The sequence below is a fragment of the Glandiceps talaboti genome, chromosome 18, assembly GCF_964340395.1.
Source record: "Glandiceps talaboti chromosome 18, keGlaTala1.1, whole genome shotgun sequence".
Lineage (NCBI taxonomy): Eukaryota > Metazoa > Hemichordata > Enteropneusta > Spengelidae > Glandiceps > Glandiceps talaboti.
Window position 1 is genome coordinate 7,909,908 of NC_135566.1, and position 23,965 is coordinate 7,933,872.

Below are 23,965 nucleotides of genomic sequence, written 5' to 3' on the forward strand. Positions count from 1 at the left end.
CTTATTTTTTCATAAACATGGAGTATCGTTTGTTGTCATCACGCTGCTGCAGCGCTGTGTGATGCTCCGTGACGAATTTACACAGTCAGCGTGTGATTGATGTGGAGCAATTCCGTTAGCCTGGGCACGTGCTGCTAAGCATTCTTAAAAAGGAATGGTCCTCCGTAAATACTACTGAAACGTGTTCATTTGTGACTGTAACGAGCAGCAGCTCTACTATAAGTATAATGCATATTGACATGATGATTCAAAGGTCGTTTGAGGTCATGTTTCCCCAGTGTGCATTGCGCAGAGGCTCGTGTATTTCATGGTTTACATCGACATATGGTGAACATGCAATCTTGCCCGGATGATAGGAATTAGGATTTGCGTGAGAGACTACTATTACTATTACTACGATTACATGTAAGGATGCTACGAACACTGACAAGGTAGACGAATGTGTTGTCGCCCCCCCCCCTCCCCCCCCCCTCCCCCCCCCCGCACATAAAGTTACTCTTTATATAATAATATTCCATATACCATACACGCAAGATTACGTGCCCCTGTACCCGACTCCGAAGTCCCTTCTCGGTACAGTCATTGTCAAGGCTGCATGAATGTTACCGATTGCTGTTTCCCCATCAATCTCCGATTTATGATGTAAGAATCCCTTTCAAAGTTTCAAGTTCATGTGGACTTTATCGTGTTGGCGGAATAGGGCCTATATCATGTATATGGTTAAGCCAAATTTTAAAAAATTGTGTAGTTCCGATTACGCTCAAATTTAGAATAGGTGGATAGGTAGATGTTATATTATATTTTATTATATTTTATTTTATTTTTCATGTGTGAGTGTCTCGTTCAGGTTTTCCATAATGATTGTTTTCCAAATGGTCTCTGTGTTATTTATTTCTTATACCAGATATACAGTCATTACAGATTGGAAGAACAGTTTTATGTTGTTGTTTTTTTAAGTTGGTGTCAGTTTCCGCATTTACTATTTCTCGCGAGACTTCACAATTTTTACAATTTTATTATTTTTTTCTCTCGAAAACATCAAAAAAGTTTAGGGTCGGCAGTGAAAACTAGGTGGGGTCAGCCGTCGGGTAACCGGAACCAAACAATTATGTTTTTTAGGCCTTAGTGTCTTGTGAACATGTCAGAATTTACAGGGGTGGAAGAAAGGATTATATTATATTACATTACATTACATTACATTACATTACATTACATTACATTACATTATACGGCAACCCATTCGAGCACTGCCAAGCGCACGCGCTTTTTGTCTCACCTTTTAGGTGAAATTATTTTTCTCATAATATGATGACAAATGTATAAATTTTAGAAAGGGAAAGTTGATGCTACCGGCAATTATATGCTATAAGGCGTGCTGATGAATTGATGAATTCCGTACATACTATAATACCAATATTCAAAGTACCATACTGATGACGTCATTGAATCAATTATACTTCCATTGTATATTTATTATACACGCATGGCGATCAGGCACTAAGACTTACTGCCTGATCTCCATGTACAAATATATGAAGGCTCCCTCAAGATTGTAATTCAATACTAATAACTAAATATGAATGCGGAAATCAATACTTAATCGAGAGGATCATAGGTGCCATGCAGCTTTGCATACAACCTTAGGCGGTATCTCTCTTGCCTCATGATCAGGTTGCAATGTTGGCACCCACTCCTCTCGAAAAAGTATTGATTTCTACATCCATATTTAGTTATTAGTATTAAATCACACTCCCTTTTTTACGGGAACGCCCCCCCCCAAAACAACAAACAAACAAACAAACAAACAAACAAACAAACAAACAAACAAAAAAGAATAGTTAGGACAAAAACGACTTTCGTTTTGGAAATAAACTCTTAAACTGTTGTTGTATTATTTTCAAGAAAATTAACTCATTCTCGGTTACAATCAGATGAAAAAAAACAATTGGGTCACCTCGAATTCAAAATTATGCTTGATTTTAAGAACCAAATATGGCAGCCGGAAACTGTGATTACTCAGCGGGAAAATACTAGTAAATAATTGTCTATTTCCTTGAAATAAATTGATGGTGAACTCCCCAAGTTTCTTTTATTGTTTCAAAAGGGCCAGGAGCAAAATTTCATGTGGTAAAATACGGGATGGTTTAAAGGCTTTGGTTCCAGAGGTGTGTTCTACTGTCAAATGTTGGGCCTACTGGTGTGCGTGTGGTGTGCGTATACAAAGAAAACATTAAGAAAACATATTAATGGGATACTATCTTTATTGTTATTCCATCGTATTCTTTACAAAAATTAACCCAACTTTTGTTTCAATCAAAACCAATTTGACATAAATTATTTACAAACAAACAAATGATTCAAATTGGACGGTTATCATGGAAACATGTTCAACATGTTTAGCTAATTAGTCACAAAACGTGCTTGAAAAGGGATTGCAGAGTAAACACAGCAAACTTCATGTCGACCAGTCCACTTTTCGTGAACTTTGTAGTCACTCTACGTAGTCTGAGAGATAACACGGGAAACTGCCGCCTTAATTATCACATGTATAAGCAAGCACTCGAGGAACAGGAAAAACAACATGGTGTGTGATCTCTCCATAATTCTACAATTCCTCTATAAGATTAATTTTCAGTGAGCCCAACAGCAAAATTTTAAGACTGGCCATATTTTCAGGAACAATTCGCTGCAAAGCGTGTGGTTGGCAATCAAAGTGACGTGCATGAGGGAGCCTTCATTAATTACGGGGGGGGGGGGTGTCCGGGGAAAATGACGTTCACTCTGTTGCATATAGACCCCAGCCTAGCGATCCTGATTCTATTTTCTAAAAAGTGGTCCACTTTTAACATGTTAATCTTTTCTCTAAAATTTGAACCCCTCCCGACCCGTTGAAATGTGTCAAACCAAGGAATGAAAATGAAAATGGACTCTGCAACCACATCGATAATTTTTAAAGGCATCGGTTGTTACCTACTACTACCAGCAGAGTAAATTTGTGAGAATGACGGCATTAATTAATTCCCATGTCTCTATCTAACTGTCACAGCTGAAGGCCAGAACTCTCAAAGACTAGATGGGCACACTACTGACTTTGGTTGAAGATATATATAAAGGTCGACACCCCCGCGCTACCACATATATTACCCCACTATCTTACCACACCATGCCACTCCCTTCACTCCTGTGAGACCCACACCTCTCCTCAAACCACAACTAACAATAGGGAACTTGTAATCCAGAGTGAGCATGCTCAGACGCAAAGGACTATGGGGCTGTCTGTGGTTATCGTAATATCTTATCTGGAGCTACCGATGAAATAAACCTCCCACACTAGTATGGTCAAGCTAAATATGAATTGATCATTCGTGGTTATAAACAATTTAACAACATTCCCATGATGCTACTAATTGATTAGTATTTATTATCATATTTCCCATGATGCAACATTCAACATGGCGGGTTTGCCAGTTCCCTATTGATTCACTTCATGGTTGTCAGCAGCGATTGAGCTGGTGTTCTGATATTACACTACAGTGGTGGCAGTGGGGTGTGAAAGCGATGGGATGCCGAAATCACAAAATAATGCAAGTTAAATAGTACATGTCAAAATAAATGTGAACGGAGAACCGGTTTTCAAAAAATTTCCCCTTAATTCCCTTGGCCCTCCCCCCTTGTAATTACTGAAGGCTCCCTAGTTTCATAAGTAAGTGGTGTGCACGTTTTTACGATAACTAAAAAAGTAAAATAGAATGACTAAATGTACGACTCTGGTAAAGACACAAAATAAGTACATACCAGGTGATCTACTCGAATTTTTTTAAAACTTATCCGCAAACTTGACAACGGAAAGTGACAATTGAATACTGCTGTGATTTTTATGACTAACCTAGGTGGCATTATCATAACGAGAAATTGTATTGAATTTTCGGTTAAACGTGGCTTGGGAACCATCTTTCTAATTTATTTTAGGATTACAGAGAATAATTTCAAGTCCATGAACAGATAGTTTTGGTGTAATGTTACACTGTATAATACTGCGTGCACCATCCTCGTGTTTTATGTTATTCAGTATATCATGTGTGTAGCTGTCGTTTTTGATTTTTTCAAATGGGAACGAATAAACTGTTTCTGGTTAATACTGGATATCCACAACTGAAACAAATAATAAACAATCAAATACCAGTAACCTAGTGGGGAACTGTATCAATTCTAACCAGAGGCTGAGAAAAACAGTATTACCTCTAACCAGGGTCTGAGAAAGCAGGTTCGCGAAGAACATTGTACGACAACGTTATAGTATTGTAGACGGGGGAGATAGTTTTTGTATATGGCACAACATGACTCATTATGGACTGATTCTTAGCTCGGCTTGCTAGTGTTTGATGAAGTGTGCACCAAACAGTAAGAAGTAAGAATATTCTGTTGTAACATGACTTAGAACGAGGCCAAAAAAAAGGGGGTGGGATAACACCCTTCCCCCTAAAAAAGGAAAAGAAAGAAAAAACCAAAAGAAGGCTAAAGTTAATAACAATCTGTTATGTATTCAAGTTGCGGATATAAATCTAGACTTAACATACACGTCACTAAATTGGTTGGGTCACATGATATGCTTTAAGTATGTTGCCATGGTTTTGTTAAAGGTTAAATATTTGACGAATAAGAAAAAACAAGCAACTTTTTGTATATAAAAATATATTAACACAACAATCAATAAACGAAGTAACAACTCCATCTCGTGGACGTATTGCCTGTCGTAGTTGTGTCATGGTGAAAACAGCACCATACACGGTCAAAAATCGGAAAAAACTTTCCTCTCGTTTTCACGATCACTCGCGGATAAGACCGTTCTCTGTGTCGACGGTGAAGATACAAAAATATCAGGTCTGTATAAGTAATCACTGCAGGAAGTCATTTTTTTCTCTCGTCTGGTCATATCTTCAAATGTGTATTTTTGTTGATCACGTAGGCACTTGTCCTGGTGTGTGGTAATCCACAGGTGGTTGGAGTTGTTGATGTTGAGATGATCGACATTGATTTGGAGTCTGCGCACTGTTCTCCATGTAAATAGGTTGTGATTGAGGGACGGCAACGACAAGTGGTTGTCCATAACGGTTTTGGACGGCAACAATCGCTTCTTCCGTAGGCGGTTGCTCTTGCATAGCTTCGTTGTAAGAAGGAGGAGGTGTGCATGGACGGTCAAGGAATGCTGGTGGTGGCGAGCCTGGTGGTGGGGGCGGTGAAACCCCCAGTGGGTAGGGATAGACCACGGCTCGCTGGGCACGAGGATTGTGTCGTCTTTGGCGAGAACTCCTTTGGTCATCCTTTTCATCATCGTCAACTGAAACGTAAACATAAACATTAGTTTTATCTTATCAGTGAAGCCCCCAACGTTGTTATGGAACTATTCTCTTGTTTTTGGGCCACCCTTCAGCTCTACCAGACAACCGTTTTCACACCTCAATAAAGCATTATCCGTGGACCTTTAAGTCGGTATACAAAATGTGAATGTAGAATATACCTTCTTGCTTAAGCTTATTAATTAGAAATTTCAGTTTGTTAGACCTGAGTCACCATGTTTTAGTAGTTTGAACGGATTATGTCCATTTTTTGAACGTATATGTTCCATATTGATATATTCGTTGTATCAATTTTGAGAAAAGGACGACTTGAATTTTGCCTTCTCAGAATTTGTGCAGCTCCTATCAGGCTTCTAAAATCACGTGATAGCTGATCACGTGGCATGTCGTATGTAAACAGATTACGTATGCACTAGTCATACCAGTATTGGTAGTCGTTCCCTAGCTTGTTTTACTGAAATTATGAAGTACTGGTTTAATATCAGTAACTATAACACGGTTAGTTGACTTACGTGCAAATCCCACATACATGAGTCCCCACAAAACACTCCAAATCCAGCCAACGATCAAAATAGCAAACGCCAGCTGAAACACGCCACACCAGAAGTTAAAACAGAAATGAGCCACTCGTAATCCACACGATGTCTTGTTACAGCAGAATAATGCCCCGAGGCCCGCCAACATACTTCCTGTAAATGAAATTAAAAAAAATTAACATACTCGGAGGCGTAATTTAACAATCTCCCAAAAAAAATACCGAACGCTATCATGCAATTCTTAAGTCGATAATTTACGAATATAAGTCCTAACTTCCACTGTTTACACGTGTTTCCCCTTTTTACAAAAACAATATTAAAAAACAGTACAGAGGCAAAGTAATGTTGCCAAGGAAACATAGTAACCCGAAATCCAATTAATAATACAGAGGTGACTGACTTGACGACATTGCTTCTGTTTACGCGCCATGTTTATACAATTTGACAAAAATAAACTGTGCACGAAAAATTCGTTTCAGAAGGAGCGAGAAGACGAAAGAATTAAAAGGAGCGTGCAAAACATAGCGAAATTGAAGTCCAATTATAATCTACTCTCCTGTATCAACTAAATAACAAATCAGTCATTTGTGGCAGTCGCATTGCTCTTCTTTACAAAATACATATTTGGAATAAAGAGATTCAAATATTCTCATAAAAAAGCAAATAAAAGTACTGATATTTTGACACGTTTGATATTATTTTTTGAATCTCAATTTAACGTTTGATATGATAATAATATTTCAATTGTATGTTAATTGGTTGACGATGCATTTTCTAATCAGATGACCTGTCGTCTGCCCATGATCTAAATTTCAAATGACAGTATTTTCAATTCCTGAACAGCTAGAGCTAGTTATTAGACCCTCCAGACAGCATACAATACAACACACACAAGAACATGTACACGTGACGAGACTCGTGCACACAATCAACACGTAGAGACTCCCTCGCCAATGTCTATGATCAACGCGACACCTACACACGCAAGTCTTTCAGTACAGACTATGTAAGTGCTAATTACGCTGCTTCAGTCGAATGTCTCGTCCGTACTGATTACGTCCTCATATTCTAACATTTCCGTTCAATTTTTATTAAAGGACGGATCAATTAACGTCATTTTAGCGGACTAAAAGTACAAACGCGCCGACGCAAGCGAAGGAGGTGTCGTGTAACATTTAATGCTGTTTTTACGTTAGCACTTTAGTTTTGCTCGAGCACTGTCTACTCCCACATCATTCAAAATTCGCCCGAAAGCAGAAATCATTGTCCATTAATAAAAATGCCAAAATTAATTTCAGGTTCAAATGATTTTTCATATTCACGTATTTCTAATCGCTGCAGAGAGATTAAAAGTGAAAGCGTGGATTTTGAAGTGAGAGCGTAGATTTTGAAAGAAGTCGTAGAAATTCGTGCTGATGACGTCAGATTATGGAGACACAATTAGTAATACATAAAAGGGTTAGTTAACGTACAACCATGGCTATATTATTGTCCGTGTTCCATTAGCCAAAACACATCAATCAGTTTTCTTTGCAAGTCCCACTTTTGGTGCGAATCTTGTAAAAATGTAATACATGTATTTAAAAAAAATAACGACGTGTCTATGGAGGAAACTCTCAATCTACAGTAACTTGGTTTGAATTAAACCACGACAAAAAAACTGAGCGCTTCTTTAATATATCTATGAATTCAAATATATGTTCTATATCACTCTCTTTACTAAAATATCACGACCATCTTTACTTTACAAATCATTTCACAAAATATCGCATAATACATTACCATTTTAAACATGTCACGTTTTTCCCCTACCATTTCTATTTCTGTCGCCATGGTATCGACCTCGCTGTCAGCTAACAGAGGTCTATACCATATTACAGTATAATGACGTTGACACACATAGCCACGTTGCCATAGAAACCCTAAGGTAATTTTCCGCACAAGTATATTGAACTAAGTGTCCATCAAGAGCAAATTTAACTTATGAAATATTCCATTAGGTTTCATATAATAGTACAGTAGCTATATGTTGATGCATCCAAAGACAAAACTATTATTTTTATTAGTAAAGATATAAGATACGTCGCTGCAAATTCACGGAGAATTTATTTCCAGTTGAGATTCAGAGTACATTATATATGTATTATATATACATATATAGATACACATGTATTACCAAATGAGTCGTTCAAATCATCCATATTGTCAATACATTCTAATACAAGAGAAACTCGAGGGCGTATCGTGTTGATACATACAATATTGAAATGTGTGTAGTAGAACAATGAATACGAATGAAAAGAACAATTGTTATCCCGAACGAGACTTTTTTTCATAAAATACATGTACATTGTCTTCATAACATCTGCCCAACGGAAATGATATTTATAACTAACGAAAGCTGTTTCACAAACATTGGACGTGTTCATTTCATTCAGCTCCTGTAAGCAAATTTCTATGTGAACTTCTTTTTTCGTGAAATTGACAGCTTGTTTCCGTACTTATCAGAATTGACAACATTTGAATACATAATTATAAGGTAATCAATAATACGATTTCAACATGTCACGTGGGCGACATACATTCTCCTACCGTAGTTATAAGACAATATATATATCAATTATTATGACCAATTTTGACAACTGTCAATCAAACAGTCAATCCACTGGGATTGTGAAATAAACCCACCTTAATGAGTTTGCAAGATTATCTATGAAGATTGTCTGGATACCTGTCAAAACGTTGACCTTGTTCTTACTTCTGATAAACTAATAAAATCCGTAAACCCATAAATTATCATTACATGTGTTTTATACATATGTCAAATATTTAGAGCTAATATTCTTTTACTACGACGCGACTGAGATTTCATCACGGGTCACAATCCGTGACAATTCACTTTAGATTGGCGTCTTTAATCATCGATTAAGTAGGTTTCAACAAAGGGAACTTTTTGATTTAAAATGAAATTTGTTGCTTACTTATATATTTTTTCACTCAAATATATATATGTTGATATTCAGTAAGTTGGTGTTAGGTTCTTCTGAAATATTAAAAAAAAATAATCTCCACCAGTCTAGATCTGTCGCTATATTTCTTTCGATGTCTTTCCCAGACTAGTCTAGTTCAGACACAGTATCGCTACCCAGACTTATTGCAAGATCTATTTCCCGCAACTACTTTACCCTTTCCCTGCAACTATTTCTGTCTTACACCTTCATTCTACGTCCCTCTGTCTCTCTGTCCCTCTGTCTGTCTGTCTGTCTCTCTGTCTGTCTGTCTGTCTGTCTGTCTGTCTGTCTGTCTGTCTGTCTGTCTGTCTGTCTCTGTCTCTCTGTCTCTCGTCTCTGCTCCTATCAGTTTCACTCTGTCTGTCTGTCTGTCTGTCTGTCTGTCTGTCTGTCTGTCTGTCTGTCTGTCTGTCTGTCTGTCTATCTGTCTTCACCCGTTATTGCTTCTGTTGCTCCTTACTTCTTTCCCCTCATGATCAGTCCCCTATTACTATAATACTATAGTGTAGTATATTCTCATTAATTATGTTCTATAACAGGTTTTATTGCTCTGCAAACGACAGGTGTTGGTTACCGTGTTGATATAGCCATTGAATTGTGTGTATGTACGTTGCTACTTTTATTATGGGTTGTAGTATTATATTCATATACACTGTGTCGGACTTCGATTGGCCATCTTCTCCGGCCGTCGGGGGAGGGGGGGGTCTGGAGAGTTTGTTTTTACTCTAAGAGTATGTGAAGGCATTTTTAGGCTGTTCATGGCCTTTCAGGCAATAAGTTGACTGCTTTAAAAGACAGTGTCGCCTAAGATGGGCTTATAAATCTATATAGTACATTGTAGGGTTGAAATATTCAAGGAAAGTTTAGTAACATCATAACAGTAAAAATTGGTGTATCTGATTGTTGGCTAAGTACCTCTCACTCATCTGGGCATGGGTCCTGAGGCCGTCTCCCCCTCCTGGACGTGTTCTGTCTCTTAAGGTAATTTCTATTAACGGCATTTTTAGGTTATACATAGCCATTAGATAATAATTTCACAGCATTGAAAAGCTAAATGTAATGTAAGTTAACAGTATTTACATGTACAGAAACTAGTGTGGTAAGTACTATAAATAGTATATGTGGGAAGTATTTCAAAATAAATGAAGTAGACAAGGTCGTGCCATTATAGAAATGAATTGTTCTTCCATGCATCACGATCCAAAACACAGCGAACCCCTATTCGATTTTTTCACAACATGATGACACCCCCGCCAATCCACCCCTAGTAGTGAAACACATGTACTGGTACCTATTTTTTTTATGGCTAGATAGATGAATATAACCGTATATTTAATTTGTTAACACCGTCGTTCATAAAATTTAGTCTGAAATATTTACTAGTATTATCTTGAAAATATATGATTGGGAATGTATAATTTTACCGATCTGTGAATTGGTTATATAAGCATCTTTGTACGAGATTCTAGTCATATTTGTTGTCATTTAAAGATTTAAAGGAGTGATGTATTTTATGTGTAACTTTATCACAGTAAGTACTACAACTTCTACGCTGATCTAGTCAGTCTCACACACACACACACACACACACACACACACACACACACACACACAAGTACATACAAGCATACGTATGTACGTACGTACGTACATACATACATACATACATGCATACATACATACATACATACATACATACATACATACATACATACATACATACATACATACATACATACATACATACATACATATATACATACATACATACATAACAAACTACTTAAAATTAACACGGTGAATGCTATCAATTCGCTATTTACCAATGTTGCATAATGTTTAGTGTTGTATTTGTAAGGACCTTTGAAATATGATACATCTTGGCTATCTGTCCAGTCATCCATGTGAGTTAATTAATCATAAGATGGAATAACCATAGAGAAGTGATATATCATATCGACTTATGTCTCCAGGGATTGCTGAGTGTGATTAAAGTATAGAGACCCTATGCCTGGATTAGATAACACTGTGTGTGAGTTAATTGTATAAAAAAAAACAACTGACCGTGTAATGGTCTTTGCCATAAATAAAGACAATGAGCAACTATTTATTTGTGCAAAATGAACCAATTGGAGTTGTAAGCTATACCGTTTGCGGAATTCTAAGTAAACAGAACGATAATTAAATTAAAATTAATAGTGCCTTGTTAAGATGTATATTTAAACGCAAATTACTTAATATCAAATTAAGTGTAGCGTCATATTAAGTAATATATTTGTATATCTTGGGCATACCATGTCAGATAAGACTGTTTTTATGCAACAAAAACACCCAATATTAAGAGAAGGAGATATATGTATTGCAACAAAAGGAGATTCGATTATGGAGAACTCTAAGTGCGTGTAAATAACGTGTAGTGTTGAAAGCAATGCAAAATGGCCTCCATGTTGAATACCTCGACGTAATGACGAGGACTGCTTTCACTCTATAGCTAGCTTCTTCTTGTGGTATTCTTGTAGGTCAGTTGTTTTTCAATCAAAAAGTATGAAAAAACGTAATAATTTATGAAAAAAAAGGTGAATATTTGTAAGTATATTTACCTAAACCTGGAATGACAATGTTGAAGATGAGACAGGTAGCTGCGAAACACATAGGAAACATAGGCACACATAGTTTAAGTGTTCGATCGCGATCGCCTTCATTGCTTTCGACGACCTCAACGTTCTCCGTCGTTCCGCTCGGCCTCCGCGCCGTCGGAATCTCGATCTCCTGCAAATGTCCGTCATAAGTAACTATTTGCGAAGACATACTGTTACAGACTTGGTCTGTGTTGTAAAGACACAGCCGGAAAGATGATTGGTTTTTGTTAAAAAATGCCCGTGTCTACAGGTGAGAGCATTGTAAATACGATATCTTAAACCATGGCGGCATATAATGGCAACACTACACAGGCTTTTCACCGAGAGTCCAGGCTCAGTTCATGACGTTGGCATGTTCTCCAAACAACATGAGTTTCCCGTAGTATTTGAATAATCCTTACTGTGATAACCACCTAAAAAGTTACTCCCTTCTGTAGAACGTATAAGTCGAAGGTATATCATGCGGTCCAAAACAGTTTACAAATCACATATCGTCGTTGTTGTAACCACTGGATTCCCGTGACGTAGACGACACTATTGTTAGTTATAATTTGCATGATAATAGGTTCTGAGGGTTCAAAGGTAACCTGACAAGGCGTACATGTAAAAGTTATTTTATATACGAAGTCAGAACGCAGTTAATCAATACTGGTAGGACCTTGAACTTTGACTGGCGATCTTAGGTCAGTACAAGGATGAACAACGCAAACAATAAAAGATTTGAGCAGTCCCGAGAGAATAATAACTCAAAAAACTACTTCGTATTTTGGGACATGATTTCACGTTCCAAGGTAACACGATATAGTTCACAATGAGAATTCGCAGATAGGGACTTGTCTGTGTAACTAGACAATAACCGATTCACCTTGAATGAAGTTTTACCTTTCCATTTAACAACATAATTACCAGCAAAATCAATAAAAAAACTAATCAGCTGGCTATAAACAAATAACACAACAAATCAAAATACGAAAAATGGCTTCAAACTTAATCTACTTCTAGTCACTTTCGCCATCTTTATTTGAAGAACGAGAAGTTCGACTTCTTGATCTGATAGAAATCTGATAAAGAGAAAGGGCTCAATTTACTATTTAGTATACTTTTACATTTTATGCGACTGCAACAAATCAATCTATAGGCAAACTAAAATAGACACAGACTTAAACTAATTGTTGCAACATGATATGATAACCTATCGATGGAGATTGGCGTAATGACACTTTACCACGGTAGGGTGGTGTCTCCAATATCAAGAACAGTTTTTACCCATCAGTGGCCGCACATTCAACCTCTTTCGGTGTTTATACTATATTGCTTACTATATACACAGGGCGAGTATCCACCTAAAGCGTAAAAACGGTTTGGTTCCAGTTACCCGGCCCCGCCTATTTTTTCACTGCCGACCATAAATTTTTTTTTATGTATTCGAGAAAAAAAAGTAATAAAATCGCGAAAATTGTGGAAGTCTCTCGAGAAATAGTGGTTGCGCGAACTGACAATAGAATACATTAGTATAAAACTGTTCTTCTAATCTGTAATGGCTGTACATCTGATGAGAAGAAACCGATAACACTTGGACCATATTGAAAATAACGGATACATAACTACCTGAACTAGACACTCACACATTAATTTTTTTAAATATTAAAAAATCTACCTACCCCATATATTCTAAAATTGAGCGTAATCGGAACCACACAATATTTTCTTTGGGCCTAACCAAGCACCGTTATCACCCACTTGTTTATTAAATCTAGACCATGCAACAACAATAGTTATATAGTTTGCCTATAGCTTCATACGGCATAGGAGTAAGTCTGTCTTGGATTACACTTATCATTGCTTTACTCAACATACATTAGAAATTGTATTTAAAAAAAAAACGGTAGACGCGTAATGGGCAAACAGAAAATTGATTCTTTTCCGTGGTCGCATTTAATCGTCGACGTGTAGTCGTTTGTAATATATTATCTAAAGAAGTGGTGGCCATGATTGACGCTTGGGTCGAAAATAGACCAAACAATGTGAACTGTTGTAACTGTGGCTACGTTGACTGGCAATTAATCATCGAAAATGTCCTTCTGAAGATGATTAGCATCTATGCTATATGTTTACATTGATGAGCCGAATGGACACGATGCCTATGTTATCGGAGATGAACAAATTATTTTTTTTAAATGAGAAAATTGGAGAAATCGATCAGAAAATGCTACCGTAACGTTTTAATAGATATTCCAAGGCCAAAACAAATTAAACAATGGGCGATGGGATCAACTCGCGTGAATACGTTCTTTCTTGCATGCGTGTGTGTGTGTGTGTGAGAGAGAGAGAGAGAGAGAGACAGAGAGAGACAGAGAGACAGAGAGAGAGAGAGAGAGAGAGAGAGAGAGAGAGAGAGAGAGAGAGAGAGAGTGGGAGAGAGAGAGACACAGAGAGAGAGAGACAGAGAGACAGAGAGAGAGAGAGAGAGAGAGAGAGAGAGAGAGAGAGCGAGAGAGAGAGAGAGAGAGAGAGAGAGAGAGAGAGAGAGAGAGAGAGAGAGAGAGAGAGAGAGAGAGAGAGAGAGAGAGCAGTACCGTAGCCTGCGGGGGGCAAGGGGGGCAGCTGCCCCCCTGAGATTTTGGAAAAAAAGAAAGAAAAAGAGCTACTTTTTGAATACATAGCAATGCTATTAAAATCGTTATTTACGTGACGATTCCTAGCATGCGCGATTTCTATGGATAGTTCACTAAAGTAACTGTACACTGACTCATGGCTAATATGTATCTTATATCGCTATTGTACGTTGGCTTAACTTTGAATTAAAATGTGTCCTGTTAAAAATTGTAACATTTTGCAGCAAATTAAAAAAAATTTGCGCGGGAAAGTACAAAAGAAGTGCGCACATGCACTGTGCATTTTCCGCGAGTAACAGTAGTCTTGAAAGTCTCCTTCATTTGAAGATAGCAAGTCGCAATTATAATGTCAGCGAGTGAAACTCAAAAAAAAAAGACGGAAAAAGTCGTTCAACGTGAGGATGCCTGCTATGCTGCATGCAGTGACTCGTGACTCCGAAGATGCTCTCGATCTCATTTACATCTTGTTCATTAAAACATTTCATGCTGATAAAACGGCAGATCTATTTTTGGAATATTTGGTGACCCTGAAAAACTATTAAACTAGGTATGCAGTTTAAGATCCACTATTTGAAGATATTGCTTTCAATAATTGTGTTCGACATTGTCTTTGGTTAAAATGTTGTTTGATATATTAAATTATCTCATTGCACACTGACACTAGCGTTATTCCGCAATTCATTTTGAAGTGACAATTTGCTATGGAAAGCATGGCCCTGAATTTGTAAACAGAGCTGTACCTTCGACATCAAAATCCAAACTTCAATTCCCATTATAATGATAATGACAAGGAGAATTCACTGAGTTCACCTTGGGTTCGACATAAACGGGGCCATAACAGTTTTGGGAGTTCGGTAAAGAAAATGATTATTTTGTTGTGTTACTTATTTGAGAAAGCACCATCCATTTTTTTTACTTTGAATGTGACATCTTTTCGGCAACTACTTTGAAAGATACGACATCAGGCCAGAAAAAATGAAAAAGCTATATTTTCTGAATAGTACATGTAACAATATACATTTGAGTCTATTCCAAATTATATAATATCTTATACAGTGGTTTAATTGGCTCTGATGTTGCATACAAGCATGAATTGAGATTAAATATCCAATGTGTACTAAAAAGAATTGAACAAAAGTTTACGACCATTGGGCCATCAAAAGTCTGAAAGTCTTGAAATGTTTTGCTCTTTATTCGGGATTTTTTGGAACGAAATTAAACTTTAGGAGAAGTCATTTACCATGTTCACATCCGCATAATATCTTTCAGCTTTGCCACTTCCAGATAATATGTAATTTCTAGCATAATTGTTTCAATTCTGGTATTTTATTATGTCTATGGTTTGATATTTTATGCCTCTAAATGGCCTCCTACACTGTCTTATTTTCAATTTTTTTTTCACCTTTGGAGTTGTCTCCTTCCAATGCATCATTGTACCATATGATTTTATATCTCCACTGTAGTGTAGGTGACAGAAGCCTGAGAAGGGGTGGCTAAAATAATGCTTGAGTTTCAATTGGCGGGGCTTAACAATTTTTAGAAGAGAGGGTGCGAGGAACTACACCATTTGTTTAACCGTAAATTGTGTACATTTCCTAACTGTAGCTATGCAGACAAATTGCATGAGATAGTATCAAGATGACTGAATAAGTTCTATCTGAACTCGACCTGAAATATTTTGCTGTCATTATATATGGTTTGTTTTATCCTTGTCAAAAAAATGAAATCGACCTACTTACCCAATGTGATGGGTTAGGTTACCCGTTGACAAGCATTTTTTATGTTTTCTGACCTTACATATGATATTTAATTGCGTATGCTAAAATATATATTATGTAAATTGCATGCAAATTTATGTAAAATAGCACTTTTCTAAATTTTAAATGCATGATTGCACCAAGACAGAGTTCTGCCCCCTTGGCAATTTGGTCAGGATACGGCCCTGGAGAGAGAGAGAGAGGGGGGGGGGAGGGAGACAGACAGACAGACAGACAGACAGACAGACAGAGACAGACAGACAGACAGACAGACAGACATAGACAGGAGGACATACAGGGAAGCAGAGGGAGACAGAGAAAGATAGAAAGAGGGCTAGACGAGGGAAGGGTGTTTAGCATGGGGGGGGGGGGGTAACACATTGTCGACGGCGACCAATCAATTTTCCTCGTACTTTTTTTGATATATACTATAATCAAGCATGCTAGAAATGAATGTCAGTAAAACCAAGAAGCTAGTGATAACAGATAACCCTGATACACTAGAGCAGGTGTTCATGAATGGGCAACCAGTTGAGATTGTTGAGTGTTTCAAATACTGAGGCATAAATCTAGACAACGAGTTAAGTTTCAGACAGCATTGTCAAGAAAGCTACATAGCGTATGTTTATACTGAGAAAATTAATTTCAATGTCATCCAAGATGTTCTGGAACTTTCATTTAACGTAACTGTATGGTATGGAAACTTGAGTGTTAAAAACAAAAGTAAGCTAGACAGAATCACTAAAATGGCAGGAAAAATCATAGGTAGACAACAACGCCAACTATGTGATCTTTACAACATATCTGTTAAAAGGAAAGCATTGGCTATCACCGACGACCTCTCTCACCCTCTGTCTTCTCGGTTAGAATTGTTGCCTTCAGGCAGGCGCTATATAATTCCACTTGCTCGTAAGAATATTTTCAAGAAATAATTTCTACCAAGCGCAGTAAGCATTCTTAATTCAGGTTCATAGTCCACTGGAATCTTAGAATTAACTTATCAATGTCTTATTATGCTGAATCTTAATCTGTAATTTACATTCTGTTCTTTAGTTTCCTTTATTGTATGTATATCTGGTTTAGTCTCCAGTTGTCTATATTTTGTGTGTAAATTATATTTTTGTCTCTTTGGGATGAAGCTAAAGAGAAATTTCCGATGAGGACAGTAAAGTTATATTGAATTGAATTGAATTGAAGTGAATTGAATTGAATTGAATTACTACTCGAGAAAATCAATCAGTTCGGTAGACATTGTTGATATATTTAGTTCCATATAAAGTTACCAATCGTGTCGATAGGTCAGGTCTTGGTGAATAAATCTAGGATGAAGACATCCCGAAGGTTAGATTACTGACAATTATCCCTGACATTTTGGAATGACTTATTGTCAAGTCGCTATGGCAATAATTGTTACCGTTTCTCTGGCAACACAGGCGTTGCGGCGGAGAGCAACAGAGAAACCGAACGTAACAATAGCTTTGCCGAAGGTCGACTCCTACAGTGCGTTGAGAAGAGGGCGTGGTCTCACCGGCGGCGTTATTAATCCAACTTTGGTCACGTACAGTGCAGTGTCAGCAATGAGAGTCTGTTGTATGCACTGGATATGTTGATAGAATATGTCAGTCGACGTAGATAAAGAAACACCAGCTGCCTTAGTGATTTATTAATGACTGTCGCAGAACCACGTGTTATGACCTGCATCGTTCAAATTGATGAAATTATTACAAAATGCGATATTTACATGTCACTGCCAAGTTTGTGTTCTCCCATGGGGGAGTTTTTGTCTACGATAACGCTGTGCAGTTCACATTAAAGGAAAGTCATGCACTCAATAGGATAACAGTCTTGCTACAATCAACAATGACAATAAATTATACAGAGCTGAAATGTGTTTACATATAATATCTACAGAGCAAAGACGACGCTTCTATTGCTAGCGCTGTATATGATCCTGAATACATCCATGATATAATATAGCTATTTTTAACGCTCTTATGAGTTTGCTTCGGGTGTTAGACAGTGGGGCCCTCCTATGTCTATGTTCGGAGGGCTAGATGGTATGTGAATCAACTTAGCATTTCTAATTCAATTGTGATGCTAATTATGGATTCCAACTTTTAGTAAGTTATTCTTGAAGTAATGCCATTTACTGGTGAATAGAGCAATGGTTGTGAACTCATAAGAATACACGAAAAGGTAGCAACGTCTATAAATAAACGTCGCCAGAAACAACAGACCCCCAAGGTATGTATGGACAAGTCACAATGAACAAATGAACCATGTATGCATAGCATACATTGTGTACACCTGACGAAGTAACAAGTACAATACACCGATAACAAACAGTGAAAAGTGATAGTCAAACGTCGTGACCAGACATTCCAATGAGTAGTGTAGTGGTCGATACGATCTCCTTTAAAAAACACACCACCTCTCCAATTCTCTCTAAAAGAAATAGAAAAATAAATATACGTGTACACAGATGGATATATCGGGGGTATTCACATAGTAATTTTTAACCCCTCCTTTTTTGTCGACGCATGTAGACTTTTGATTCTTGATTCTTTTAAACATTAATGTAGAGGTCAGCCTCTTTGAACGCGGTTACGACATTTGACCCAATAGTTTTTAAGTTGCCAATTTACAAATTTTCCCTAGATTTTACGTATTTTCCAGGTTACCGATTTTTAAAGTTTTCTGAGGTTTTTGACTCCTATTTTCGGGCAGAATGAAGACATTTGACCCTTGTTTTAAGCTGCAATGTAGACTTTTGAATTTTTGAACCCCAATTTTTGTAGCGGTTCTGGTTGTAATTTTCCTGTACACATTACTCAGCCGAGTACCCGCAGGAGATGGGTGGGTGGATGGATGGTGGGAAGGAGGGAGGGACGTATTCTTTTGTTATGTAGTACTTCACATTGCCTTTACATCTAATCCTACAAAAAACATCAACGACGTCGACATCACGGTCTTGTAAGATCACCTAGAATAAATCTCTCTCACATATCTAGTTTCAAGAAGAACAATTCCTGTATTGCCCAAAAATATACTGTAGTGAAGACGATACTATCATTTTCACCATGGACTATTACATGTAAAAAGAATGTGTACGAAGTGAATGCGAGTTCGAGTGTGCCAGTTCGAATTTGTTTACTGAGCGAGTGAGGGCGCTATCCTCAGTCTGTAAACGGCGGGGGGGGGGGGCGTTTTTTGACTCTACACCCCAGAGTTATCAAACTGCATGTAATCAAATGAAAGATAAGACTACATAAATACATAAGTTTGGATAGTATATGCTATGATAAATACATAATTCGTTGACAGAATACCATTATTTCGATTATGAATAACTAAAACAAATGGAGGAGCCAATTTATCCGACTCCTCTGTATTACATTATATATTATATGAAGTGGGCTAAATGACAGCCCATCATTTTCCTTTATCAGCCTGTTTTGGTTCACCAACTACGATTTCCTGTATTTCCTCGATACCATGAGTGTTGTGGTAGCCAACTGTCAAAAACAAGTGAAAAGACATGATCATTATACATGACACACGCAATAGACACTTTATTTAAAATGTCTATCGACGGTGATCGTAAAACCACTAGCCCTCTTTACGGCGGCGCTTAACATATGCCCCCCCCTCCCAGAGTATCTACTTGCTTCAGCTATAAAATATAAACTCTGAAAAATACAAATGTCTTCTTTTTTAATCCTACAACTTTGCATTTGCAACAGTGTAATGTAGTAGTACAATACAAAAGTGGAAACACCATACATGTATTTATATTTTATCCGTTTCCTTCAGAAACTAATATTTATTGTTTCATGTACATTAATATTTGCTTTTAATATATAGCGATTCAGAAATAGCTTAGTCTAGTTCCTATACAGTATGGGTACGATTTACACCTCCACTCACGTGGTTTAGTAAGAGATCACATTGGCATTCAGACCAGAAGTAACTGTGCATACGTACACACAAGACGCAAGAACGCGTATACAGGGCATATTCCTAGGTCAGCCATATGGCCTCCCGTGAACACATGTATATTATAACACAGTGACTACACTATACAGGCTTGTAATAGTATGTGACTGAAATATTGCACTTACTGTACGAGAAAACAATGAAGAGTCGTGCCCAAATATAGGCCCATACAGCACCAATAATTAGGATATACGTAATCAGCTGAATCAAGCCAATCCAGAAATTTATACAGCTGATACGTATTCTGTCTTTGTAGGATGGGTGTTTGGAACAGCAAGGACATAACACGATGAAGGCCGCAATTATTGTACCTAATATTATAGAACAAAACAATAAGATAACGGTACGGTAATAATACACCACAGACAGTGGAAATTGCTCAAATATAAAAACATATTGATTTTTGTGGGTCCGCACCTAAAAATAACCCTCTACTGTTTATGAATACACACACACACATACATACATACATACATACATACATACACACACACACACACACACACATACATACATACATACATACATACATACATACATACACACAAACACACTACCGATACCGATCGAAAAAAATTGCCCACCCACTGACAAATTGCGTAACAACGGCTTTTTGCAAAAACAGCTTCGTTGACTGCATACATGTGTATAATACATTTTAAAATATCTGTTTTGCTTAGTTTTGTTGTTCAATTGTTGCGAAATGAAACTACTGTACTTTTTTAAAACTAAAACATACAAACTTTTTTGTTTTCTTGTTAAAAAATTAGACTCTTACCGATGCCAGGTATAATAAAGTTTATGATGGCACATGTCCAAGCCGGGCACATATGCATACACGGTATTATAGACATCCATTTTTGCAGCCTTGCCATATCCTTAGCGGAATAGTTATTTCGCTGTGCCGCCGACTGCTGTTGTGTGTTCTGTACATGTTCATAATATCCTGACGGCGGTGGTGGTGGTGGGGGATGTGAAGTGCCCTGATACCCCGGTGGTGGTGGGGGTTGCGATGTTCCCTGGTACCCTGGTGGTGGGGGAGGTTGTGTGCCCTGATACCCCGGTGGTGGTGGGGGTTGTGATGTTCCCTGGTACCCTGGTGGTGGGGGAGGTTGTGAAATGTTCTGACATGCATACCCTGCTTGTGGCTGTGCCTTTGCGTCCCAATATTGGATTTGACCTTCCTCAGACATCTTGGAGTCTTGTTCAATGCACTGTAAGTTGTATATTTACAAATGACGATGTAATAAAGATCTTAGACTGATATACGTATCATAATACATTCATGTCTGCAAGGTATTTTGAACAAGAAATATCACAAATATAACCGTGCAGCATATTTGACTAGTTGTGATGGGGTTGTTCAATTAATAATCTAGAGATCCTTAGAAATATCTCCATCAAACTTCAGACCAATCTACCCATTATTTAGTTTTTGAGTGTTTTAATATTCTGTACACGTGTATGGAACTGATTTTCACGAGGTCATAAAATGCATCACTAAAATATACTTAAACAAATATGCAAATCTATCACTAAAATATACTAATATGCAAATACATATGATGTCACCATTATATCAGGTTGGTAAATACACAGCTGTTCTTTTGGGTTGAAGTCAATGTCGCCAGTCACTTTAATTGGGTGAGAAACTGTTCTGTTGTAGTGTGAGTTATAACCGATATATTATATCAATTAAGACGTTGACATGGCGTTGCATACGTAGTATGAATACACATTTGTACATGAAATATTGCGTTCAATGATTTTTATTGTGGAGAGGCCATAGTCGAAATCCGTCAACGCGAATGGTCTACTCTAGATCTGAAGAAACCATACATAGTGTTCTTATATCGTAAGAGAACGGACGACCGGAGTCATAAACAAAGTTTCAGTTTTCAAAGCATGTTCATGGGCATATTTAATAACCCAGTGACTTGTCTTGGAGTTACTATCTGAAGTAGCTCTCTACACCAAGCTGTAAAATGTGACCCTTCCCCTACTCCTTTTTTCTAAAATGTGACACTCCCCCAATCCCAAGTTCTAAAATCTGACCCCCCCCCCCCCATCTCAAAATGACAAATTCACTGATAGATGGATGGAAACTATGTGGACATGTTAAAGGGACAGTAGCTGTAACCTTTGATGATTTTTTTCAGTATCTTTTTTTCTGTGTATCAACTACAGTTTTTAGTTTCTTGTTCTACTCCATAATGCACTTTGAAACACTCTTGTGTTTGGCAAACACAGCCTGTATATGTATAAACTGCATTCTAAGTTTTGACAAGTGAATTTTAGTCTCGACTAAAATTATCAACAATAACAGTGCACTTTATACATATACAGGCTGTGTTGACAAGTCAAATACAGGGTATTTCAACATGTAGTAGAACAAGAAACTGCAATTGACACACGGAACAAAAGTATTGAAAAAAGATTATCAAGTTATTTTATGGATACTGTCCCTTTAATGAATTTGATTATACGACACATATTTCTGCCATGCACAAATATCACCTGATCGAAGTTTTTCAAAATTATCTCAAAAAGAATATTTCACAAAAGAATAATGAGTTCGAATGATGATTTTATCACTAAGAGCTTTGGAAAATTCTCTAATTCAGTATTATCATTGTTTTCAGTACTGTAGTTTATTTAATGTTTTATATATATATTTATTATTATCTATCATTTTTGTTTTTTTCGTATGTTGTTTTTGACTCTAGATAATGTATTTTTTATGTCAAATAGTATAGACTAGACTAGACAAGACGACTATTTTCTTTAGATAAACAAAAATCTCAGCAGTAATATGTTCCCCTGTTCTACCTGGCTATAACTGTACGGGTTACGAACAAAAAGATACTTACCGTTGAAGCGAGGCGATGAGAAAGATGAGTGCATATAAAAGTACTGTACAGTGCAAAATGGTGTAAAGACCCACATGACTCGCAGTCACAGTCACGTGAAACTAATATAAACACTGACAAACGATGTGTCAATAAAGCAATCGCCAATCAAGGCTAGCAGGGTTTACGACTGTTATCTATACGAGTTTATTATGTAATTCCTTCGCAGATATCAATAATGTTACATAATACACATAAATGTGGCTTGGTAAAGTAGCTGTAGACCTAGTCTGTAAGGTACACCGTGACGGGGCGCCCTCAAACATCGGCCAACCCCTGTGAGAGGAGGCCGGTGAGGGCGAAACGTCACGACGTATCTTAGTCTACTGTAGACCATACGACTACCAGTCATTGTAGTACATATAGTATGAAATATTATATATATACACCCCCCCCCACACACACACACACACATATATATATATATGTGTGTGTGTGTGTGTGTGTGTGTGTGTGTTACACCCAACCTGTGAAATTGCCCAATTCATGAAATGGGTAGGTAACTTTACCCAGTTCATGAAATTGGCAATCGTGTTGCCAGGTTATGAAATGGGTATTGTAATGTAAGATATATAGGACACACAACAAAGAATAATAATCAAACAACTTTATTATCATGTATTTACAAACTCATCACTTCACAATTCTTATTTTATTATAATTCAGTGTAGCTTGTGTTTTTAATAAAGTTCGATAATCAACACCCCAGTTCAAAACTCTTGCCCCCCCCCCCAAAAAAAAAAAAAAAAAATTTAATTTGGCCTCTTTTAGATCGTAATCTATACTCTCATTTGCATAAGGTTGACCATTCTATGAACTGGGCAAAGTTACATTGCACATTTTATGAATTGAGCAGTTTCACAGATTGGGTGTAACATATATATATGTCCGAGTAACATATAATCCCTGACTCTCCGTCTGTATGTATGTATGTATGTATATATGTACAGGTTTTGAAAATATGAACAAAATTACATGCTATTGACCCTACAGAACTGTTTCGTGAGGTGTGTATTCCTCACTCATCAGGGGTATATATATATATATATATATATATATATATATATATATATATATATATATATATATATATATATATATATATATATATATATATATATATATATATATATATATGGAGCAGG

At 37.1% G+C, this 23,965-nt stretch overlaps 1 protein-coding gene across 1 annotated transcript; it reads right to left on the reverse strand.

Annotated features, from left to right (window-relative positions):
• Window positions 1-2,279: 2,279 nt before the first annotated feature.
• On the reverse strand, window positions 2,280-12,057 carry LOC144449049 (uncharacterized). The gene is made up of 3 exons (XM_078139457.1): window positions 11,505-12,057; window positions 5,870-6,046; window positions 2,280-5,338 (listed from the first exon to the last, which is right to left on the reverse strand). Exons 1-3 carry the CDS (start codon window positions 11,710-11,712, stop codon window positions 4,959-4,961), a joined length of 765 nt encoding a protein of 254 aa, XP_077995583.1. The 5' UTR covers window positions 11,713-12,057; the 3' UTR covers window positions 2,280-4,958.
• Between the last annotated feature and the right edge of the window lie 11,908 nt (window positions 12,058-23,965).